The 18,721-nt window shown below is 50.0% G+C and overlaps 1 protein-coding gene across 4 annotated transcripts in view; it reads right to left on the bottom strand.

The window, feature by feature from the left end:
* Positions 1-1,175: 1,175 nt before the first annotated feature.
* Positions 1,176-18,721, bottom strand: part of Cars1 (cysteinyl-tRNA synthetase 1) — a 51,227-nt gene continuing 33,681 nt past the window's right edge. For 3 of the 4 annotated variants that reach the window (XM_057779561.1, XM_057779558.1, XM_057779560.1), the window contains 13 exons: positions 16,366-16,478; positions 15,665-15,793; positions 14,941-15,070; positions 14,754-14,857; positions 14,317-14,414; positions 13,886-14,075; positions 13,262-13,330; positions 10,083-10,164; positions 6,687-6,767; positions 5,392-5,459; positions 3,278-3,337; positions 2,769-2,852; positions 1,180-1,847 (listed from right to left, as the gene is read on the bottom strand). In XM_057779561.1, coding sequence (XP_057635544.1) covers positions 1,713-1,847; positions 2,769-2,852; positions 3,278-3,337; positions 5,392-5,459; positions 6,687-6,767; positions 10,083-10,164; positions 13,262-13,330; positions 13,886-14,075; positions 14,317-14,414; positions 14,754-14,857; positions 14,941-15,070; positions 15,665-15,793; positions 16,366-16,478 — 1,343 coding nt within the window. In that variant the 3' untranslated portion in view covers positions 1,180-1,712. Of the gene's footprint in view, positions 1,848-2,768; positions 2,853-3,277; positions 3,338-5,391; positions 5,460-6,686; positions 6,768-10,082; positions 10,165-13,261; positions 13,331-13,885; positions 14,076-14,316; positions 14,415-14,753; positions 14,858-14,940; positions 15,071-15,664; positions 15,794-16,365; positions 16,479-18,721 lie in introns of all 4 variants that reach the window. The other variant, XM_057779559.1, reaches the window with a different exon arrangement.

The raw sequence follows: 18,721 nt of genomic DNA, 5'->3' as shown, positions 1-18,721 counted from the left end.
TTGTCCCTTGTTCCTTTGTGGGCAGACCACTTTTCATGACTGTGCCCACTGCTGGAGGAGAACACTTAAGGTCTAGGCTGCCCTGCTGCTGCATTCTGCCAGTTTCCCCATCTGTAACACCTGGAGGGACCCAGTGTTGGTACCTCCATCCTGCTCTGTCCAGTCATAATGCACTGCTGTTCCTTTCTTTGCCTTAGATCATAGCTGGGGTGTAGCTCAGTGGTCTTGCCTGTGTGTGCAATACCTATGGATGCCAACAGCCAAGCTGCAGCTCATTCACCCCTCTGTACTACTGCAGCTGAGACACGGTGAACCTCTTCTTAGAAACTGCCTGACTTGTGCCACTGTGGTCTCTCCAGCCCCCACCCTTTCTGGGAACTTGTCTTATCTCCTCATGGTGACAAGGGTAAATCTGAGATGCTTCTAAACAGAGCAAAAGGAGGGACTGTGCTGACCTGTGAGGCTCCATCCTAAAAGCCACCCAGTGCCTTTCTCTCAGGACAGCCACCAGTTGAGATACATGAGAGACCACAGAGACACAAGGTGCACACCTCAGAGTACCCCATCTGATTATGACTATCTGACAGACTGTATGGCCTCCTGCAGACTCACCCCACTATACTCTACAACACATGCCTATGGTACCCAGGCTGGTACAGGTGTCTCCAGGATAGTTCTCAAAAAAGTCTGTCACAAGGACAAAGAGGCAGCAGACTTATAAATTCATCAGTACACTTGCCACATGGGCTCTGTGGCATCTGGAATCCACATCTGCCCCCAGTGTCTCTGGACAGCTCCAGAGGTACCACTCAGGTTCTGGCTGCTATCCATACTCTTTTTTTTTTTTTTTTTTTTTTTTTTGGTTTTTCGAGACAGGGTTTCTCTGTGGCTTTGGAGCCTGTCCTGGAACTTGCTCTGTAGACCAGGCTGGTCTCGAACTCATGGAGATCTGCCTGCCTCTGCCTCCCGAGTGCTGGGATTAAAGGCGTGCGCCACCACCGCCCGGCCTGTCCATACTCTTTTTTTTTTTTTTTTTTTTATCAGAGAAGGCCAGACACATTCAGCATGGGTGCTAATTCTTAGCAGGGGTGAGCAACCAGATGGGAAAAGGTGGGGAGGAAACACACTTGAGGCTGGACCTACAGACCCCTTATCGCACAAGCCAGTGGTGCTGATCTGGGCTTGCTGTCATAACAGCAGTCCCAGGCAGCTTGCCAGAGCCCTATCCCACAGGGTATCTGTCCTGCTGCCACCGTCAGTTGCTCTGGGAAACATGCAGTGTGTGTTCATTGGAGCCAGAAAGCCAACTGAGCAGCCTTTGTCTGAGGCTCAGGGGGATCTGTTGGGCTGATTCAGTCTTTTTCCTACTCCAATATCACCAAATGTGCCAACGCAGTGGAGATTAGCCCAGCTCGCCAGTGTGAGGGAAATTCCTCGGGCAGGCTGGCTGAAGGGGCTCAATTGACTAGGAGGCCTATGTTGTAAGCTGCTGACCAGGCACCCACAGGCCAGATCTCTAAGTGTTGAGAGGGCAGAGCAGGCTTCAGTGTTCAGAAGAATTTATTATCAATGTCCCAGAGCTGCTGCCACTCTGTCTGATTCAGGTGTGAGAACAGCTGTAAACATGACCAAGGCACAGGGCCTGAGTAGGTGTGTCTCTCGGTCCATGGTGGCCAGGCTGGCAGGTATACCCATTCTGGGCTGCTGTAGCATCACTGTAGGCTGCCATTCTGCAACATCTGCAGATACTCCTTGTACAGTTTCTCCTGGGCTTCAAAGACCTTCTTCAGCTTCTTGACCTGCCCCTTGCTCAGCTCTTTGCCTTCAATGTCGTGGGTAGGCAGACCCTGCAAGGACCACACAGATGCCATCAGTTCCCTTTTCCATTCATGCCTCATCCCTGCTGAGAGAAAACACCTCTCTCTCTGACTTGGCTGTATTTAGACTCAGGGTCAGCATCCAGGCCCTTGTTTATCTAACGTGCTTCTGAGGTGGAACATATCTCAAGATTGGAACTGGCTGTGTAGCAGTGGCTTATCCCTTTAACCAGGGCACTCAGGAGGCAGAGGCAGACAGATCTCTGAATTCAAGGCCAGCCTAGATTATAGAGTGAGTGCCAGGACAGCCAGCCAGGGCTACAGAGAAACCTGGTCTCAAACAAAACAAAACAAAAAGATAGGGACTGCCTTCAAACTTGAGATCCTCCTCCCTCCATCTCCAAAGTGCTGGGATCACCAGTGTGTGTCACTACTCCTCTGTATGGCTGTCTGGTCGTCACCCTCAGTCCTGATCTGGCAGTAGGATTCTAGAAGATGAGACTACAGAAAAGCGGCGGAAGTCTGGAGCACTCTTCTTAGGGTGAGGAGCAAAGTCCCACTAGGTCTCAGCTGAGGGGTGGCGAGGGAGAGTTATGTAATGATGAGTCCAAGAGTCTTCAGGGAGACACCGAAGGGACACTAAGACCCTCCAGGGAGCAGGTAGGGTTATGACCTTGCACTTGGGGCAGTTGGGGGGTCCCCACAGAACCTACAGATTCCTTTCTGTCACCTTAAACTGGACCTGGGGTCATATTCCAGTGCCAGAGCTCATCATACAACTAGCAGAGAGAGCCTCACTTAGCCTTTGCCCTGACAGGAGCTGCATGGTCCTAGCTGCCCTCACAGCCTTCCCCTCAAACGGGAGGCCCACTGGCCCAAGGCTGAAAGTCCCTAGACTCCATCTTGGAGGACGTGGGAGACCAAAGTTTGAAGAGTGAGGTGTTGTCTTACATTTTCATCGAATTTGGAATACTTGTTGATTTCTGACAGGAACATTTCACTGGGTGGAATCTTCATCTTGGCCAGCTTAGCTGCCTAGAACACACAACACACACACATGTAAACATACATGTCACACAAGCTTGCCTACCATCATGCTGCCTACTGTACCACTTCCACCACATGGCTTCCAAGCTCTTAAACTCAACATATGCCCAGCAGAAAGACTGGGAGGGGCAACCAATAGCAGGGAGCAAAAAGACCACCTAAGCATCCAGAGGCCTGTGGGCCTACAGCAATCCTCAGATGGCAGGACTGGCACTGGGAACCCACCAAGGGTAACCTTTCCTTTGCTGATGCCAGGGCACCAACTGAGAGGTGGAGGCAGAGGCCAGCTCCCTCTGGGAGGCTCCTCGGGATGTCTGTGCCCAAAGAAGGCACAGAGCACTGAGCCGCAGGGGTAAAGGTGTGATTTTTGCCCAGGAGATCCTGCACCCCAAACAAACAAGTGAAATAGTTACTTCTTGCTCCTGTTTCTTCCTGGCCGCCTCTTCTTTCTTCCTCCTCTTCTCTTCTTCAGCCTAGGAAAGCAGCACACGACTGAGACATGAGCCCACCCTGCTGTCCTGCCAGGCCCTAACCTATGGTGCTTGTCCTTAACCTTGTATGTCAGCCCTCAGCCACCCAACTATCAGCTATGATCCTTTTTCAAAGGTCGCAGGGAGAGCTGCCCTGAGCCTGTCTCCAAGCTGGTGTCCACGCGATGGTGCCTGTGCCTGGTCCATGGAGCACAATGACCCCAAGGTGCCCATTCATTGCATCCAGAATTATGAATGATAGTGAGTCTTTTTTTTTTGAAACAGTGTCATGCTGTATAGCTCAGGCAGCCTGCAACTCACGGTAATCCCCCTGGCTCGGTCTCCTGGTTACTGAGGTTACAGATGTGCATCACTACACTTACCATGATATGTTTCTGATCTTTCTCCCATTTGGCACCCAAGTCCTTACATGCAAGGGTCCCACCCATCACTGAGAGTGGGGACAGAAAGAGGGACACTTGGAGGACAAGCAGACAGAATGAGTAGGGCAAACGGCAGCACCTAGGACACGTGGCACCAGGTGAGAGCCAGGTAGCACACACACACTTCCTAAGCGATGAGCTTCATTTTAGCTGAGCAATCCCTTTTAAGAACGTCACTTGTTCCATGCAGTACTGTCCTTCCTGTCATGGCAGCCACTGCAGGGCAGCAGCCATGACTCTGAGCTGCCCCAGAGTGGACTTCCTCAATGTGACAAAGAACTTCAGCAAGTCGAGGCATAGCTGGCATCTCACCGAACACAGCAAGTTCATGCAGACCATAATCCAGGTGTGACTTCATGCCCTGATGGTGATCAAAGCCTCCAAGGCCAAGTGGGCATCAAGTTCATCAAGAAGAGGATGGGGGCCTGTAGTGTCAACTCACTTGCCAATGACCAGAGCTTTGCTCCTAGCACCCTTTTAGGTAGGCCACAACTACCTGTAACTGCAGCTTCATGGGGATCTGACACTTTGTTCTGGCTTCCACGGGTACTCATAAATATGTGGCATACACTTACACAGACTTGCACATAAATGAGAATAACATCGAACTTTAAAAAAAAAAAAAGGAATGGAAGATGACTCAGCAGTGAACAGCACTCGCTGCTCTTGCATGATTCCTAGAACCCATGTTAGAACCCAGTGCCTATTTCTGGCCTCTGTGGGTACCTGCGCACCTGTGGCAGACACTCACACATATGCACACACAGATAGGAAGAAATATGCTTTTGTTTCTCAAGGGTTGGGATGTATAACCCAGAGAAACCAGAAGGAGCTGGGCAATACTAGCAGCCATGAGAAAAGCTGCACCAAGGGCTGAGCCACCCTGCCTACTGCCTCCCCCCATAAATATTCACACCGCACTAGAAATAAACAAATGAAAATTTAAGCACAAACAAGCGAAAACAAGAGGTAACTTGTAATGGGAATTGTGGTGCAGCCCTGTAATCCTAGCACTTGGGATGGCAGGAGGATCAGAAGTTCAAGGACAGCCTTGGCTAAATCCTGAGCTTGTGCAATGTGAAACCACGTTTCAATAAAATTCAATAAAATAAAAGGCTAACTCGACCACTGCCACCCTTTATATTTTGTTGAGACAAGGTCATGCTACGTAGTCTAGAACAGACTATGTAAACTCGACTGGTCTCAAATTCACAGAGATATGCCCGTCTCTGCCTCTGCCTCCTGAGTGGTGCTGGCATTAAAGAAATGGACCGGCACACCCATCCAAAGGACCCCCTTTCTGAAGTAGCTGCCTACCCAGTTAACTTTTCTTCATGATATTTATAAGGATCAGAATATTTTTGTTTGTTTTGTTTTTCGAGACAAGGTTTCTCTGTGTGGCCCTGGCTATCCTGGAACTCATTCTGTAGACTAGGCTGGCCTTGAAGATTTGCTGCCTCTGACTCCTCAGTGCTGGGATTAAAGGAGTGTGCCACCATGCCCCAGGAATTTTAACCAAAGCACAAACATCCACTCTCAAAGCAACATAAAAACCAAACAGCATTAGCGTTTTCATTTTCAGCAAACTCAAGCGCCATCACTTGCTTTACTAACCCTTTTCTTCTCTTCCTTCTCTTTCAGTAACGTGTCTCTGTCTACCAACTTCACCACTGTTGGCAGTCCTGAAAGCAGAAAGTCAGTTGAGACCCAGGGACTGTGACCTGCTCGCCTGCCAGGCTCTACCCCAGAGCCTGTTAGCCAAGGCCCCAATACCACTCCTGCATGGGGACCTGGGACCCTTCCTTCTGGTTCACACAGGCAAAGTCAATGCCAGGTGAAGAGAATTGGTAAAAAGAAAACAAAACAGGGCCGGGCATCAGATCAGGGGTAGACTGCCTGTCTAGCACTGTCCACGGCCCAGTAATTCCATACCAGTGTTGCAAAATCATAGAATCAGGATAAAATGGGAAGGCCTTGCCTGTCTGGAGTCATCAAACTCAACCCAACATTTTAGCAGGTGTGGTGGCTCACCCCTGCAATTCCAGCACTTGGGAGGCTGAAGTAAGGGACTGCCATGAATTCAAGCCTAACCTGGGCTACACAGTAAGATGCTGCCTGAAAATGGTAGTAAGAACAGTGCACTTCTGCCATCTTTTCCCATCTTATCAGGAAAAGAGACACTTAGGTGTGCTGAGCAAACCCTTGGAAGGAAACGTGCCGAGAGTTCAAGTCAGCCATTGCTGTTAGGCACCTTCAGACAAGCACAGGGGCCTGGAAAACTCTTTGTTCCTACTCTGTTCAACTCGTTGAATATTAAAAAATTGATCCCAGCACTCGGGAAGCAGAGGCAGGTGGATCTCTGTGAGTTTGAGGTCAGCCTGGTCTACAAGAGCTAGTTCCAGGACAGGCTTCAAAGCTACAGAGAAACCCTGTCTCGAAAAACTAAAAAAAAAAAAAAAAAAAAACTTAAAAAAAAAAAAAACACTAAAAAAAAGGTTAGAAGGAAAAAAAAAAAAACAACATTCCTGTGTAGTAAAAGGCCCACAAAGTCAGAAAGTACACAGTGAGACTGGGGTACATACAATACAGCTTGTCTCCCTAAAAGTGTGAGAGAAGGCTACAAGTAGAAAATGAGCAATGGCTGCCCCGGTCCTTGGTGGAAATGAACATGTCACCATAATGAGTAGTGAGCTAGGCCTCCTGGAAGAGATGGAGGTAAGGGGGTAGGGACACATCTGCGAAGACACCTGCTCTGCCTAGGATTCTTCTTCGGCCACACATGAAAGTTCCAACGCCCTGGTACCTCTAGACTACTGCTGTGCCACATGCCTCCCAGCATCCTTCTGACCACCTACCTAATACCTAGCTGCTTGCCCTGTCCACAGGGAGCAGCTCAAGGAATCACCCACCTTCATGGTCTTCAAACCGCACCCCAAGCTCAGGCAGGATGTCATCCCGGAGAGCATCACTGAGCTGAAGAACCTCGAGGACTGTAGGCAAGAAAGAGCAACTCCCTTAGACTACAGAAGGCCTAGGCCCCCAAACCCATGCTTCCTCCAGTGCTGGCAAGTGAGTACTGGCTGCCAGATTTGGAGAGAGGATAGGGAAGACAGGAGGCTACCCATGCCGCCGCCGCCGCCACCACCACCACCACCACCACCACTACCACCACCACCACCACCACCACCACCAAAGTCCAAGGTCCCACAGCCACTCTCATGGTGAGCCCACAGGGTCCAAAAAGGACAGTGAGCTGTTCTAACATTGCAGCCCAGTGCTGGGAGCCAGGACCTGTCTGAAACACTCTGTGGACTGTTCCCATAGATGCTGAGCAGGGAGATGCCCCACAATGACAAAGCCCCATAACTTTGGTCATCACTAGCCCGGCTCAGTACTGAGGCCATGTCCCCTCATGCAGGACTCCAGGCCAATGCTTCACATATCCAAGGTCTCTGCCTTGAGTCATCCTGATGTCCTGAAGGACTCTTCCTTCCCCTAATATTGTCACCTCACCGGGCCTACCCCAGCAGTTTTGTGCATGTGTCTGAGGACTGAGAGCTCCTTGGGTACTTGAGAAGACCCAGCCCCCCTACAGCTCTGAATGCCCTGCCAAATCAGACTGTAGTGGAGTGACAGGTGTCCATTGTCCAGGCTGGGGTCTCTCTAGCTGCTGCCTGACTCATTTAGAGATGTCAGCCTAGTCTGACCACCACAGATATGGACAGGAAAAGGAACCCGCATACAAGCACATGGATGACACTGGATCTGGCTCAGCAGGGAGCTTGGTGAGCCTGGTCAGACCTGGCTCAGTCACAAGACATGGCCCCAAGGCTGAACGACAACAAACAGGAAAGACTGAAAGCCAAGAGCAGGAGACAGAGAAGCTGAGCAGGGGAGCAGGTGGGAATCAGAGGACTGTGGGTGTGGCCACTGAAGGCTTTAAACATTCCTGGCCTCTGAGTCAGTTTCTCTGCTGGGCTAGGACTTTCAGTGACCAGATGCATTACCCTCTCTGTGGTGGGTTAAAGGGTAGATACTGGAAGGTCAAGAGCTCAAGGAAGGGACTGGACTTTGTAAGGTCAGCCCCATGGTCCACAGCAGACACCACACAGATTCCCAATCTGCTCAGGCTGAAACTCCAATTCCCCTTGTGTTGAAGGAGCGGCAGGCTGCGTTTCTGGCACCCGGCCACCTGCATGGCTAGCTTATGCCCCGAAATAATTACACACAAATTGTATTCTTTTAAACACTGCCTGGCCCATTAGGTCCAGCCTCTTATTTGCTAGCTCTTACATATTGATCTAACCCATTTCTAATATTCTGTGTAGCACCACAAGCTGGCTTACCAGGAAAGATCTTAACCTGCGTCTGTCTGGAGTGGGAGAATCATGGCAACTGCCTGACTCGGCTTTTTTCTCCCAGCATTCGGTTCTGTCTACTCCACTCACCTAAGGGTTGGCCTATCAAATGGGCCTAGGCAGTTTCTTTATTAATTAACCAATGAAAGCAACAGATTAGAAAGAAATCACTCCCACATCACCCTTGCACTTAGGAACCAAGAATCCTAAGGCTTTAATCCTAGACGGTCTTCTGGCCTCAACAGATCTGCTTTTCCCTGAAGGAAATGCACCCAAGGTCACAACCTCACAGCTGTGCAGGGCATGGGTCAATCAGGCTGCCAGTCCTGTTGCAGGATCTCCTTAAGAGGCGAACTGTTTAGAAATGTGGACATCTGCAGTCTGTGTGCTCCCTTCCAAGTTGGCTTTAAAAATGACAGAGAGGCTGGGGAGTAACAGCTCAGTGGGTAGAAGGTACTTGCTACATAAGCACAGAGATTCATATTCAAATCTAAGTTTATGTTTATGCAACATCACAAGTTTATGGATGGCTCCTAAACTTGACCTCTGGCCACCACACACATGTGAAAAGGCACGCGCAAGTTTTTTTAAGTGGAAGGGGAAGAGAGAAAGGTAGAACTAGAAAGGTAGAGATAGAGACTGATCCAGAAAGTAGGAGGTAGGAAGCCAGAACCTGTGCTGCTGGTCAGGAGCATGACTTAGCCCAGGCCCCACAAAGAAGCTGGCATCTCCTTAATACTTGCCATAAGGGACCCAGGTGCCCTATACTCCCACTTCCATGGGCAAGCCTAGAAAACTGAAATCCACTTCCATTGAGTGCCTGGCGTGCTGACCTTGGCAGCACCATTCACAACGACTATCAAACAAGGAACAATGAGAAAGTGAGAGCTATGGACAGGAGCCAGCAATCCACTGAGCCTTGAGAGTGAACAGAACAGATGCCAGCTGTGGCATGGACAGACAGACCTCAAAGATGCCATGCTCCATGACAGGCTGCAATGGGGCAGTCTGCGCAGCCACAGCAGCACTGTGTGACAGTGAGGGGCACACACAGGATGATGGGCGGTGGAGCTGCACAAGAGAGCTGCACTGAATGCAGAGAGCTGATCTGAAGATTGCTTTTGTTACACACTATCCACCTTGATAAATTATAAGCCTGCCTGAGTCTAGTCCCTTACTGGGAGAAGCCTGGTACTGCCACCTACATGACACAGAGGACACAGCGAGGCTTCTGGGGTCCCCAATGCCATGCAAGTTTAGGTTTGAATCTGGCTGCTGAGTTTGGGGCCAGGATGGAAGTCGACTAGAGGACTGCACAGGAGAGGCTCTTTTGAGTTAGAGACCGCCCTTGCCTTGTTGAACAAGGTTCCAAGTCAGGGTACCTCCCAGGGATACTGGTGCCAGCAGCAGGAGATCCCTGGCACAAATGATGGTGTGGCTCTTGGCACCCTGAGTAATCCTATGTCTCTCAAACCATACACCTCCTCACTTTGGCGATGAAGGGATGGGTGTGCACAGACAGCCTGGCACCACCATGCACCAGGCTGGGTAGAGAAAAGACTCTAGCTCTGCCCCCAGCACGAGCTTTTCCAAGCAACCTGAGACTGCAGCAGAATAAGTCACTCATGGGTCACCGGGAACAGAAAGGAGACCCAAGGTAAGCCAAAGGGTAAGTGCATGCTAGCTGTGAACAGTCCTCTATCCTGCCTCTGTTTAGAACAAGAGCTATGCAGACGCTTGGACCTCAGGACCAAGGAACGGTTCTGCCTGAGATGTTCTAAGTCAAAGGAAACTCTGACCTAGTACAATGCTGCCCTGAAGGGCCAGTGCAATAAAACAGGTTCAGCTAGGCATGGAGCTATACACACTTAAAGAACAAGGCAGTTATCCCAGGGAACCCAGCAGAGGGTGAGCAGCAAGGCCGAGGTACCCAGCATGGGGCCTCACCTTTTTTCTCTCGGGCAATCTTCCGCACGCCTTCTCTGAATTCCGACAGTACCTGCAGGTAGGGCATGATGGTGGACTCGAGCTGTGGAAAGAATGACTTTGAGTCACAAGAGCCGTTGCTGTATTTGTAAAAGAATACCTAGCAGTTCAGTGGATATGCCACAGGTTACATGCCGCTGTATCCTGTGTCCTGAAGCCCACAAGTCCTTGTCACGTCGGGGTAAGAGAGTTATATGTGCTAGAGCGGAGTTAGACCCTATCTATAGCCCTTTTGGACAGCTTGAAGAAGCTAGCCACCATAATACTGACCTCAGTTCCTAGTACTTAATAAAGGTGATGTGAGCCAGGGAGAAAAAGAAAAGCACCTTTGGGCTTCAAGCTGGATACATTGAGCAGACACTACTCTGTCCATTGCTGACACGTGTGTTTTTCTCAGGACAGACACAGTTGCCAGACCTATCCTATCCATCTCCAATGGGTTGTTGGGATGCACTGACCATTTGTGGTCACCTGTGGGCCTGCTGAGGGCTAGTCATCTTATTAACTTACACACACACTAATTGCCGTACAAAGGGCCACTACCTCCAATGACACTGAGGGTAAAACCAGGGGACCTAGAGCCACACCTGGAAAGACCCAATCAGGAATCTGAATCTAGAACCATCTTTCAGTGTATTTCTCTATCTCTAGGACCAAAAAGGTCTGGGACTTCTAAGCAGGGTCTTCCTGTGTCTCAATTACATAACAGCTCAAGAACCAAAAGTGGTAGAAACAGTGGCTGGAAGGAGAGACCTGAAGTCTGACCTAAGTAGGCCTGACCTTCCACCAAACAGACTGAGGGAAACTGTCTCACTACAGCAGCGGCTCTGGACTTCTAGAGTGGAATTAGACCTTATCTCCAACCGCCTTGAACAGCTTAAATAGGCCAATCACTACACCACCAACTTGGCTCCCTGTACCCAAAGGGGCCTCTTGGCAGAGGAGAGTCTCCAATAGTTCTGGGACTGATATCCTGCTGCCTGGCTTCTACCTGGGTAGGAGAGGTTTAGGCCCAAGTCAGCCTCTCTGGCTCACACAGCACTTTTAACCTGGAAGTCACCCCTGATCTTCACAATGGGAGCCATGGGACAGGATGCATGGCCTCACAGGCTTACCACATTCATTAGTGGCTACTGTTTCCTATAAGTCAACTTCAGGGGCTAATGAGACCATCTGGGATGTATAATGTGACATACCCTAAGATGCCTCCCAGGGACCACAGCACTGCTGGAGACTAAAAGCTACTTCTAAGTTCAGAGGCAGAATGATTTCCATGGGAGCTATGTCTTGTTTTCTGCTTTCAGGGAAAAGAGTGAGGCTGGAGAGATGGCTCAACACGTGAGGGCCTTGCAGAGGATCCAGTTCCCAGCACCTATATCACTATCACCTGTAACTCCAGCTCCAGGGACTCTGATGACCTCTTCTGAGGACACTGTAATCATGCATACACCCCGCCCCCAGATATACACAATTAAAAAAGAAAGCTGGCAGCATATTTGTTAAGAGGACAGAGGAGCTTTGCATGAATTTCTAAAAAGCTCCAGCCTCCAGCAGTGATTCCTATCAGCAAAGTCCAGAAGCCACCACCCCAAAAACAGCTTAACTCTGAGACTAATAGACCTCTTCCTTCATGGGACTCGGCGTTGACAGCCCTGTGAGGAGGAGAGACCACTTGGCTGCTCTTCGGGAGGAAGCAGCACTGAGACAGCTTCGTCTTGCCATGTGTACTGAGCTACTGTTGGCATTAGCACAGCAGATGCTCCATCTAAATATTTATATCCGCTGTCTTAATTCTGTAATTAAAGAGCACACTCCACAGAAGGAAGGCGGAGGGGAATCTTAAATGAGCCGTCCTCAGCTTGCAGAGGACCATTCCTGACACGTGTGTCTGTCAGCCCATTAGACCTGCAAATGCTGAAGCCAGCTGTGGGCATGGGTCTGCTCTAACAGGGGCTTCCTTGTATGCTTAAGAATGGTACATGGACGCTCTATGGGACCATGGCTTTCCATTTTCTTGGCACTGGCTGCTGGAACAGAGGCCTGGGCTATGTGGTGGGCTCTGGGCTGGTATGAGAACTGGACCTAGCCTGGGACGGGGTTCTGCCCAGTTCTGAGTGGCAGAGGGAGAGTGGGAATTCCCCCAAGACACCATTGTGGTATGCGATCACATGACCTTTCAGAATATGCCCACTGATTACAGCATCCACACTCCACATTCTCAGGTTGAATACTCGGAGGAAAAACAGTTGTGTGTTTGTACTGAACATGTACCATCATTCCCCAAACTACACAATGTAACCATCTGCACAGCATCTATAACACAGGATTATAAACAACCTCAAGGTGACCTAGAATTTCTAGAGCAGTGATGGAGGAAGGTCATTGGTTAAAAAATAAAGAAACTGCTTGGCCCTCATAGATTAGAACATAGGTGGGTGGAGTAAACAGAACAGAATGCTGGGAGGAAGAGGAAGTGAGCTCAGATGCCATTTCCTCTCCTCTTTGGGGCAGACGCAATGAAGCAAGCCGCCAGGTCAGACATGCTGAATCTTTCCCGGTAAGACTGGTGCTACACAAATTATTAGAGATGGGTTGATTGGGATATGAGAATTAGCCAGTAAGGGCTAGAGCTAATGGGCCAAGCAGTGTTTAAAAGAATACAGTTTGTGTGTTGTTATTTCGGGGCATAAGCTAGCCAGGCGACCAGGAGCTGGGGCGGCAGGAACACAGCCCGCAGCTCCTTCAACAGAGCAGGGCTGAGGAGACAGTTGTTGGGAAAGTGCTCCTGGGAAAGCATAAGGACCTGAGCTTGATTCCCACAACCTACATGAAAAAGCCAGGGTGATGGGACATGCTTATGATCCCAGTGCCGAGGATGCAGACAGGTGAATACCTGGAGCTTGATGGCAAAACAGTCTAGCCTAATAGTTCCAGGTCAATGACAGACCTGGTCTCCAAAACTAAGGCAGGTGGCTTCTGCGGCTGACCTCTGACCTCTCTCACACAAAGACACACAGGCAGACATGTATACAGAGAACTACTGTGAAAAAGGATAGGTGGCCTCGAGGTATTCAGACAGGGGAGAGTCAGAGGGGGGCAGCAGTGGGCCACTTGGGGACTCTTTTGGACACTCTACTTACATTCAGGTTGGTTCCAGGTCCACCAACTGGGAAACCCAGGGGGCTCTCCTCCTCTATGGCCCCAAAGATCTGAGGGAAGAAACAGATAGGACTTAAACTGTAGGGTAAAGAAGATACATGTAGAGGTGAGGTGTCACCTATGGCCAATAGCTCAAGAACTGTCCTGACATCTCTGGGGACAGGCAGTCAGGTGGGTCCCCACGACTGTTTGCAGGAGAAACAGGAAAGAGCAGCATCAAGCCCTATAACTGCATCCCAAGGTACCTGCATCCATTCACAATGTGCTCTGGCTCAGAGCTACAGATCCGACCCTCTTCCAGCTAAAAGTCACCAGAGACTAATGACAAGGACAAAAGGGCAAGGCAGGGAAGTTCCCTCTGGCCTGGGAGGGAGTGCTGTCTCAGGGTATGGTGGCCTGGAGCCAGAATTGCTCTGCATAAGACTTGCTCAGAGTCTATCACTGGCCTTCGCTTAGCAGGAACCAACAGCTGTGACTACAGAAGGCTCTGAGGCTTTAACCACAGTTCAGAGAGGCCCCAGACCAGGATGGTGTCAGGCAGCTTGGGCAGCTTCCAGCATCACTCAGTAGCTAAGGTCCCCCCATGGGCCCGTCGCCAGGCTCACCTTCAGCATGCAGGTGAGGTACATGGCAATGTTCTCCAGCAGAGCCCGGTTGGGCCTCCTCCTTTCAGCCTTCCTGGCTGCTATGTAGAGGTTGCACTGACTGACCAAAGCCCGCATCTCTTCCATGGCAGTGCGCGTGTCAATGTTATCACACAGGGCTTCATGAACTGCTGTCTTCTTGTCATAGAAGCTGAGTAAGGAAGAAAAATGAAAGCAATGGTCAAACCTGACACTCCACCGCAGCAGTTCTCGAGCCCAACAATCAGAATCACTGCCATCAGCAGGCACTGCACTTCTGACACATAACAGGGCTGGCCTCATCACCAGCTACAGGACGAGCCATGGCAGAGAGACCCTCAATGGTGGCCCAGAACACACACACACATACACACACACTACTCCCCTCACCCAACAAAAAGGCTCCAACTTACTTCTTATTGAGCTCCACTTCTTCAGCTTCCCATTTTTCAAACTGGCCAGTGATGTCTACAGGAGCTCGGAGGATGTCTTTCACATTTAAGAAAAACTCCTAAAGTTATAGAAGTCAGGTTAATGGCATTTGAAGAACCTTCTACCTAGCGAGACTTGACATTCTACTGACATGTTGTCACTTGAGGGGGGATCTGTCAGCACAATGCACACAGGTCCAAAAGACATAGAACACTTCTTCCTTGGGACAGAAACATGACAACTCCCGGGGCAGGAAGCCTGAGTCAGAATGAAAGGTCCCACATGTGAACATGGCCTTCACTCTGCAGCTATCAGTTCCAGGAAGGGGCACCAAATGGCATCACTGTGCCCTGGCTTATATTAGAAGACCCACACCACTCACAATGCCCTCCACCTCCAGCAAGAACCGAGTACTCACGTTCATGAACTTTTCATACTGAAGTGCAGACTCCATAGTGTTGCTGGAATAGTCTAGTGTGTCTTTCCAAGAGTGCATGAGGAACGCCAGCCGCAGCTGCCGAGCTGGGGAGCAGATATATGGCCGCCATTATTCCTGAGCAGTTACCGGTGCCCGCACCATGGGTTTCTGCAGGAGTTCTGCTTACCTGAGTGTTTCTTTAAGGCATCTTTAATGGTGATGAAGTTTTTCAGTGACTTGGACATCTTGCAGCCTGCTATCGTCAGGTGGCCCGTGTGTAGAAAGTACCTGACCCAGCAGTCATTTTCAAAGTAAGCCTGAGTACAAAGAGACAGGAGGAAGGCTTAGCTGCTGTAGTGAGGCCTCACCTGTCAGAAGGTTCTGGACAATGAATGCATGGTGTTTTGCTGTGTGCACCATGAATGAGGTAGATGCCACCTCTCCTAAGTGGGGGGGCACCAGGGGCTTGAAGGGAACGCTCTGGTGACAATGCCAGCAGGACACAGCAGGATACAACCGGTTTGACTCTAAGCCTGACTGTTACTGAAGGCCAAGCTGTTACCACTGGGATTCAGACAAAATGATTAGGACACAGCCGGGCAGTGGTGGCGCACGCCTTTAATCCCAGCACTCGGGAGGCAGAGGCAGGCGGATCTCTGTGAGTTTGAGACCAGCCTGGTCTACAAGAGCTAGTTCCAGGACAGGCTCCAAAACCACAGAGAAACCCTGTCTGGAAAAACCAAAAAAAAAAAAAAAAAAAAAAAAAGATTAGGACACAACTCTCCCTCAGTTCCCAAGATGGAAGTCAAGTTCATCAGGAGGCTCTTCCTTCGGGTGCTGCTCCTGTCTCAACAGCAGAGCAGGAAGGATATCAGGCTCCCTTTTTAGCACAGCAACCTGTTTTTACCTACCTCTGACTGCGCCAGCTCATTGTCATGGTGGGGGAAGCGGAGGTCAAACCCTCCGCCATGAATGTCCATTGAGGCTCCTAGGAGTGTGCCTGCCATAGCGGAGCACTCTATGTGCCATCCCGGACGACCCTAGAGAGACACAAAGGGCCTTGCTGACCACTCCAAACCTGCCCAGGACTTTACTCCTCAAGGAAATGACCTTTAAGCCTCTGAATCTCACTGCAGTGGTTTCAGATCTTCACAGGACAAACTAAAGGAGAATCTATTTATACAGTTCAAAGTCAGTCTCTGTGGCTGTGGCTTAGCTAAATCCTGGGAATTATTTCTAGATCCCCAAGCACTCAACAAGTGGCAAATAGTCACACACACAATACTTGTCACAAGGTTGTCACATAGTCATCTGGATTTCCAATGCCAACAACATCAACTTAACATGCATAGACACCCAGAGCAGAAGCCTGAGGCAACTAATTGGATTGCACCCACTTAGAGATCAGGAAACCGAGTCCTGAGAAGATAAGCCGCTAACTCAGAGGCCCAGCATCTGTGCGCCTGCAGCTCTTCGCTGCCCTGACAGCTGGTCTGGCCCCAGTACCCACCCAATCGCCAGAGCTACCTATTAGAGGACTAAGAAAGCTATGAGAGCAGCCTGTGACACCACCACTTCTCACTGTCCCTGATCCCAACAGTGGCTCACTCACCTTTCCCCAGGGGCAAGGCCAGGATGGCTCTCCTGGCTTGGAGGCCTTCCACAGGGCAAAGTCATTAGGAGAACGTTTCTCACTGAGGCGGTCAGCGGAGATGCTCAGGTCACCTGTGAATGTGAATGGTTAAGAGAAGCGGGCAGGGTCATTTACAGGTGCCTATAGGAGTGTCAGCACCTTACCTCATAGTCACTCTGTGTGTCTATGGCCAATCTTTCTCGTTAACCAATTAACTTATGACAGACATGAACAGCAATCACTACTTATCAGCTCTTAAGTCTGATTCTGGGCCAGGGTCTCAGCTACTTTGGCAGTCCTAGAGATACACCTGCCTCTTCAGCTCTGAACTCCATATCTATAGGAGAGGTTATTGCACTCTGGGCTGCAGCTAAGGTGTGCGGCTCACTGGTGCACCCAGGGTCAACAACACACATAGCTGCCAGTACGCTGGTTTCCAGAAGCGCGAAGGCATGGTTGAGTTGCTGTGCACCACTTTGTGGAAGCAGAGGTCAGTGGTGACACTCCCTCTTGCATTCTCAAAGCACCAGGTGAACGCCTCAGTCATGTGAACACGGTGCCTGCTGGGTGCATTTCCAGTCAGATCCTCTGAGACCCCCATGGGGTAGTGGGAGGGAACCATTAGCCAGAGGCACTTGGACAGCAACACACAAGTAAAAGATGGCTGGAGAGCCAAGAGGATAGCACTGTCACCAAGTACATGAAGGACCTGTAGATAGAGCTGCTGTGGAGAGGGGAACTTAGTCCCCAACACGGATGAACAAGCCTATGTTAGGTGAATGGATAGAGTGAATGCCTTTTTCCACCCCAGATTTAGGCCCTGAACTGCAAGCATCTTCCTGATCCTTGTATCCAGGGAGTCCTTTGGAAGCCCTGGAATAGGAAGGACACTTGCTAACTTGGGATCTGAATGCAGTTCCATCTTTCAGGAACTGAGTGCCCAGGCTTGATGCCCCTGAGCTGTTGCAGAGGGAGGCACTGCTAGGGCATCCTATAATACCAGCTCCAGATGTGGGACATGTACTGAACGCAGAACACTTGGTAGGACTTTGCCATCACCTCCTGGCCCAGAGACAATCTGGTGTGCTCATCTGCAGAATGAAAATAATCTTTTCAAGAGAAATGCTGATACATGAGGCACCCAGGACAGACCTCAGCCTGGCTCCAGTTCTTCCTGCCATTCCTATCAGCAAGAAGCAGCCAGAACCACAGTTCTTGAGGCTGCACATCAGCTCTTTCAGCTGGCCTCTTTCGCACTTTAGGTGGCAGCCAGGCTTTCATGTTTCTGTCTGTGGAGAGCCAGCTTCTAGCTTACAAAGTCCTCCACTAACCTGCCTTTACCTTTGCTCCTCTGCTGGCTCTCCATGCACTGCCCTTCTCTGCTAGTTTTCTGCCTGACTGTCTGGTTCATTCCTTTCTCTTGGCTTATTCACAGCCACACAGGCTCGGTGGCCAACATTACACCTGCCTCCTGTGCCTCTGAGGGACTCAGGAGTAGAAACCTCAGGTAGCTTGCCAGTCTCCCATCCCTGTACCATGAAGGCCTGCACACTTGCACCTTGGTCGGACAATAAAAGGATTGTTTGGGACTACTCTCAAACTTTCTTCTGTACCTGGCCTGTGGTCTGGGGGCTTAAAAGGAAAAATCCCAGAGGCTGGAGAGACGGCTCAGTGTTTATGAGCACTGGCTGCTCTCTGAGAGGACCTGGGTTTGGTTCCCAGCACCTACATGGCAGTCCAAAACCACCTGTAATTTCAATTTCAGGGGGTCTGACACCCCTGTGTTCTGACCTTCTTAGGCACCAGGAGCACATGGTGCTCAGACATACATGTAAGCAAATACTAAATACATTAAAAACAAAATTTAAACAGGGAAAGATGCAATTTGATTCCTTCAGCCATGCCTGTTAGTACATTTGAAATTTTGCTCCGCTGTTAACCATTGCCTCCCAGCCTCTGTGTTTCTGCAAAGGATGTAAGGCTGCTCTAGGCTGTGTTGGTGTCCGGCCCTGGAGCCCTCTCAGCTTTATCACTGTAAAGCCACCTCTTTAATACCGAACACGATACCTATTCACCACCAGGCCCAGTATCAATGCTGAACTGGCTTAGCTTCTCCCTTGTCAAGGTTTCTGTGTTTTGTTTGTTGAACTTTTCAATTCTGATTTTTTTTGGGGGGTAGGGTTTGAGACAGGGTTTCTCTGTCTAACAGCTCTGGCTATCCTGGAACTCACTCTGTAGGCCAGGCTGCCCGCAAACTCACAGATCTGCCTCCTGTGTGCTGGGATTTAAGGCATGCGTCACCACCACCCAGATTTTTTCTAACTTTTTTACTTTC

Source organism: Chionomys nivalis, chromosome 8 (genome assembly GCF_950005125.1).
Source record: "Chionomys nivalis chromosome 8, mChiNiv1.1, whole genome shotgun sequence".
In the NCBI taxonomy this organism is placed as follows: Eukaryota; Metazoa; Chordata; class Mammalia; order Rodentia; family Cricetidae; genus Chionomys; species Chionomys nivalis.
The sequence above is the reverse complement of the archived record's forward strand: the minus strand, read 5'-3'. Positions and strand labels throughout refer to the sequence as shown.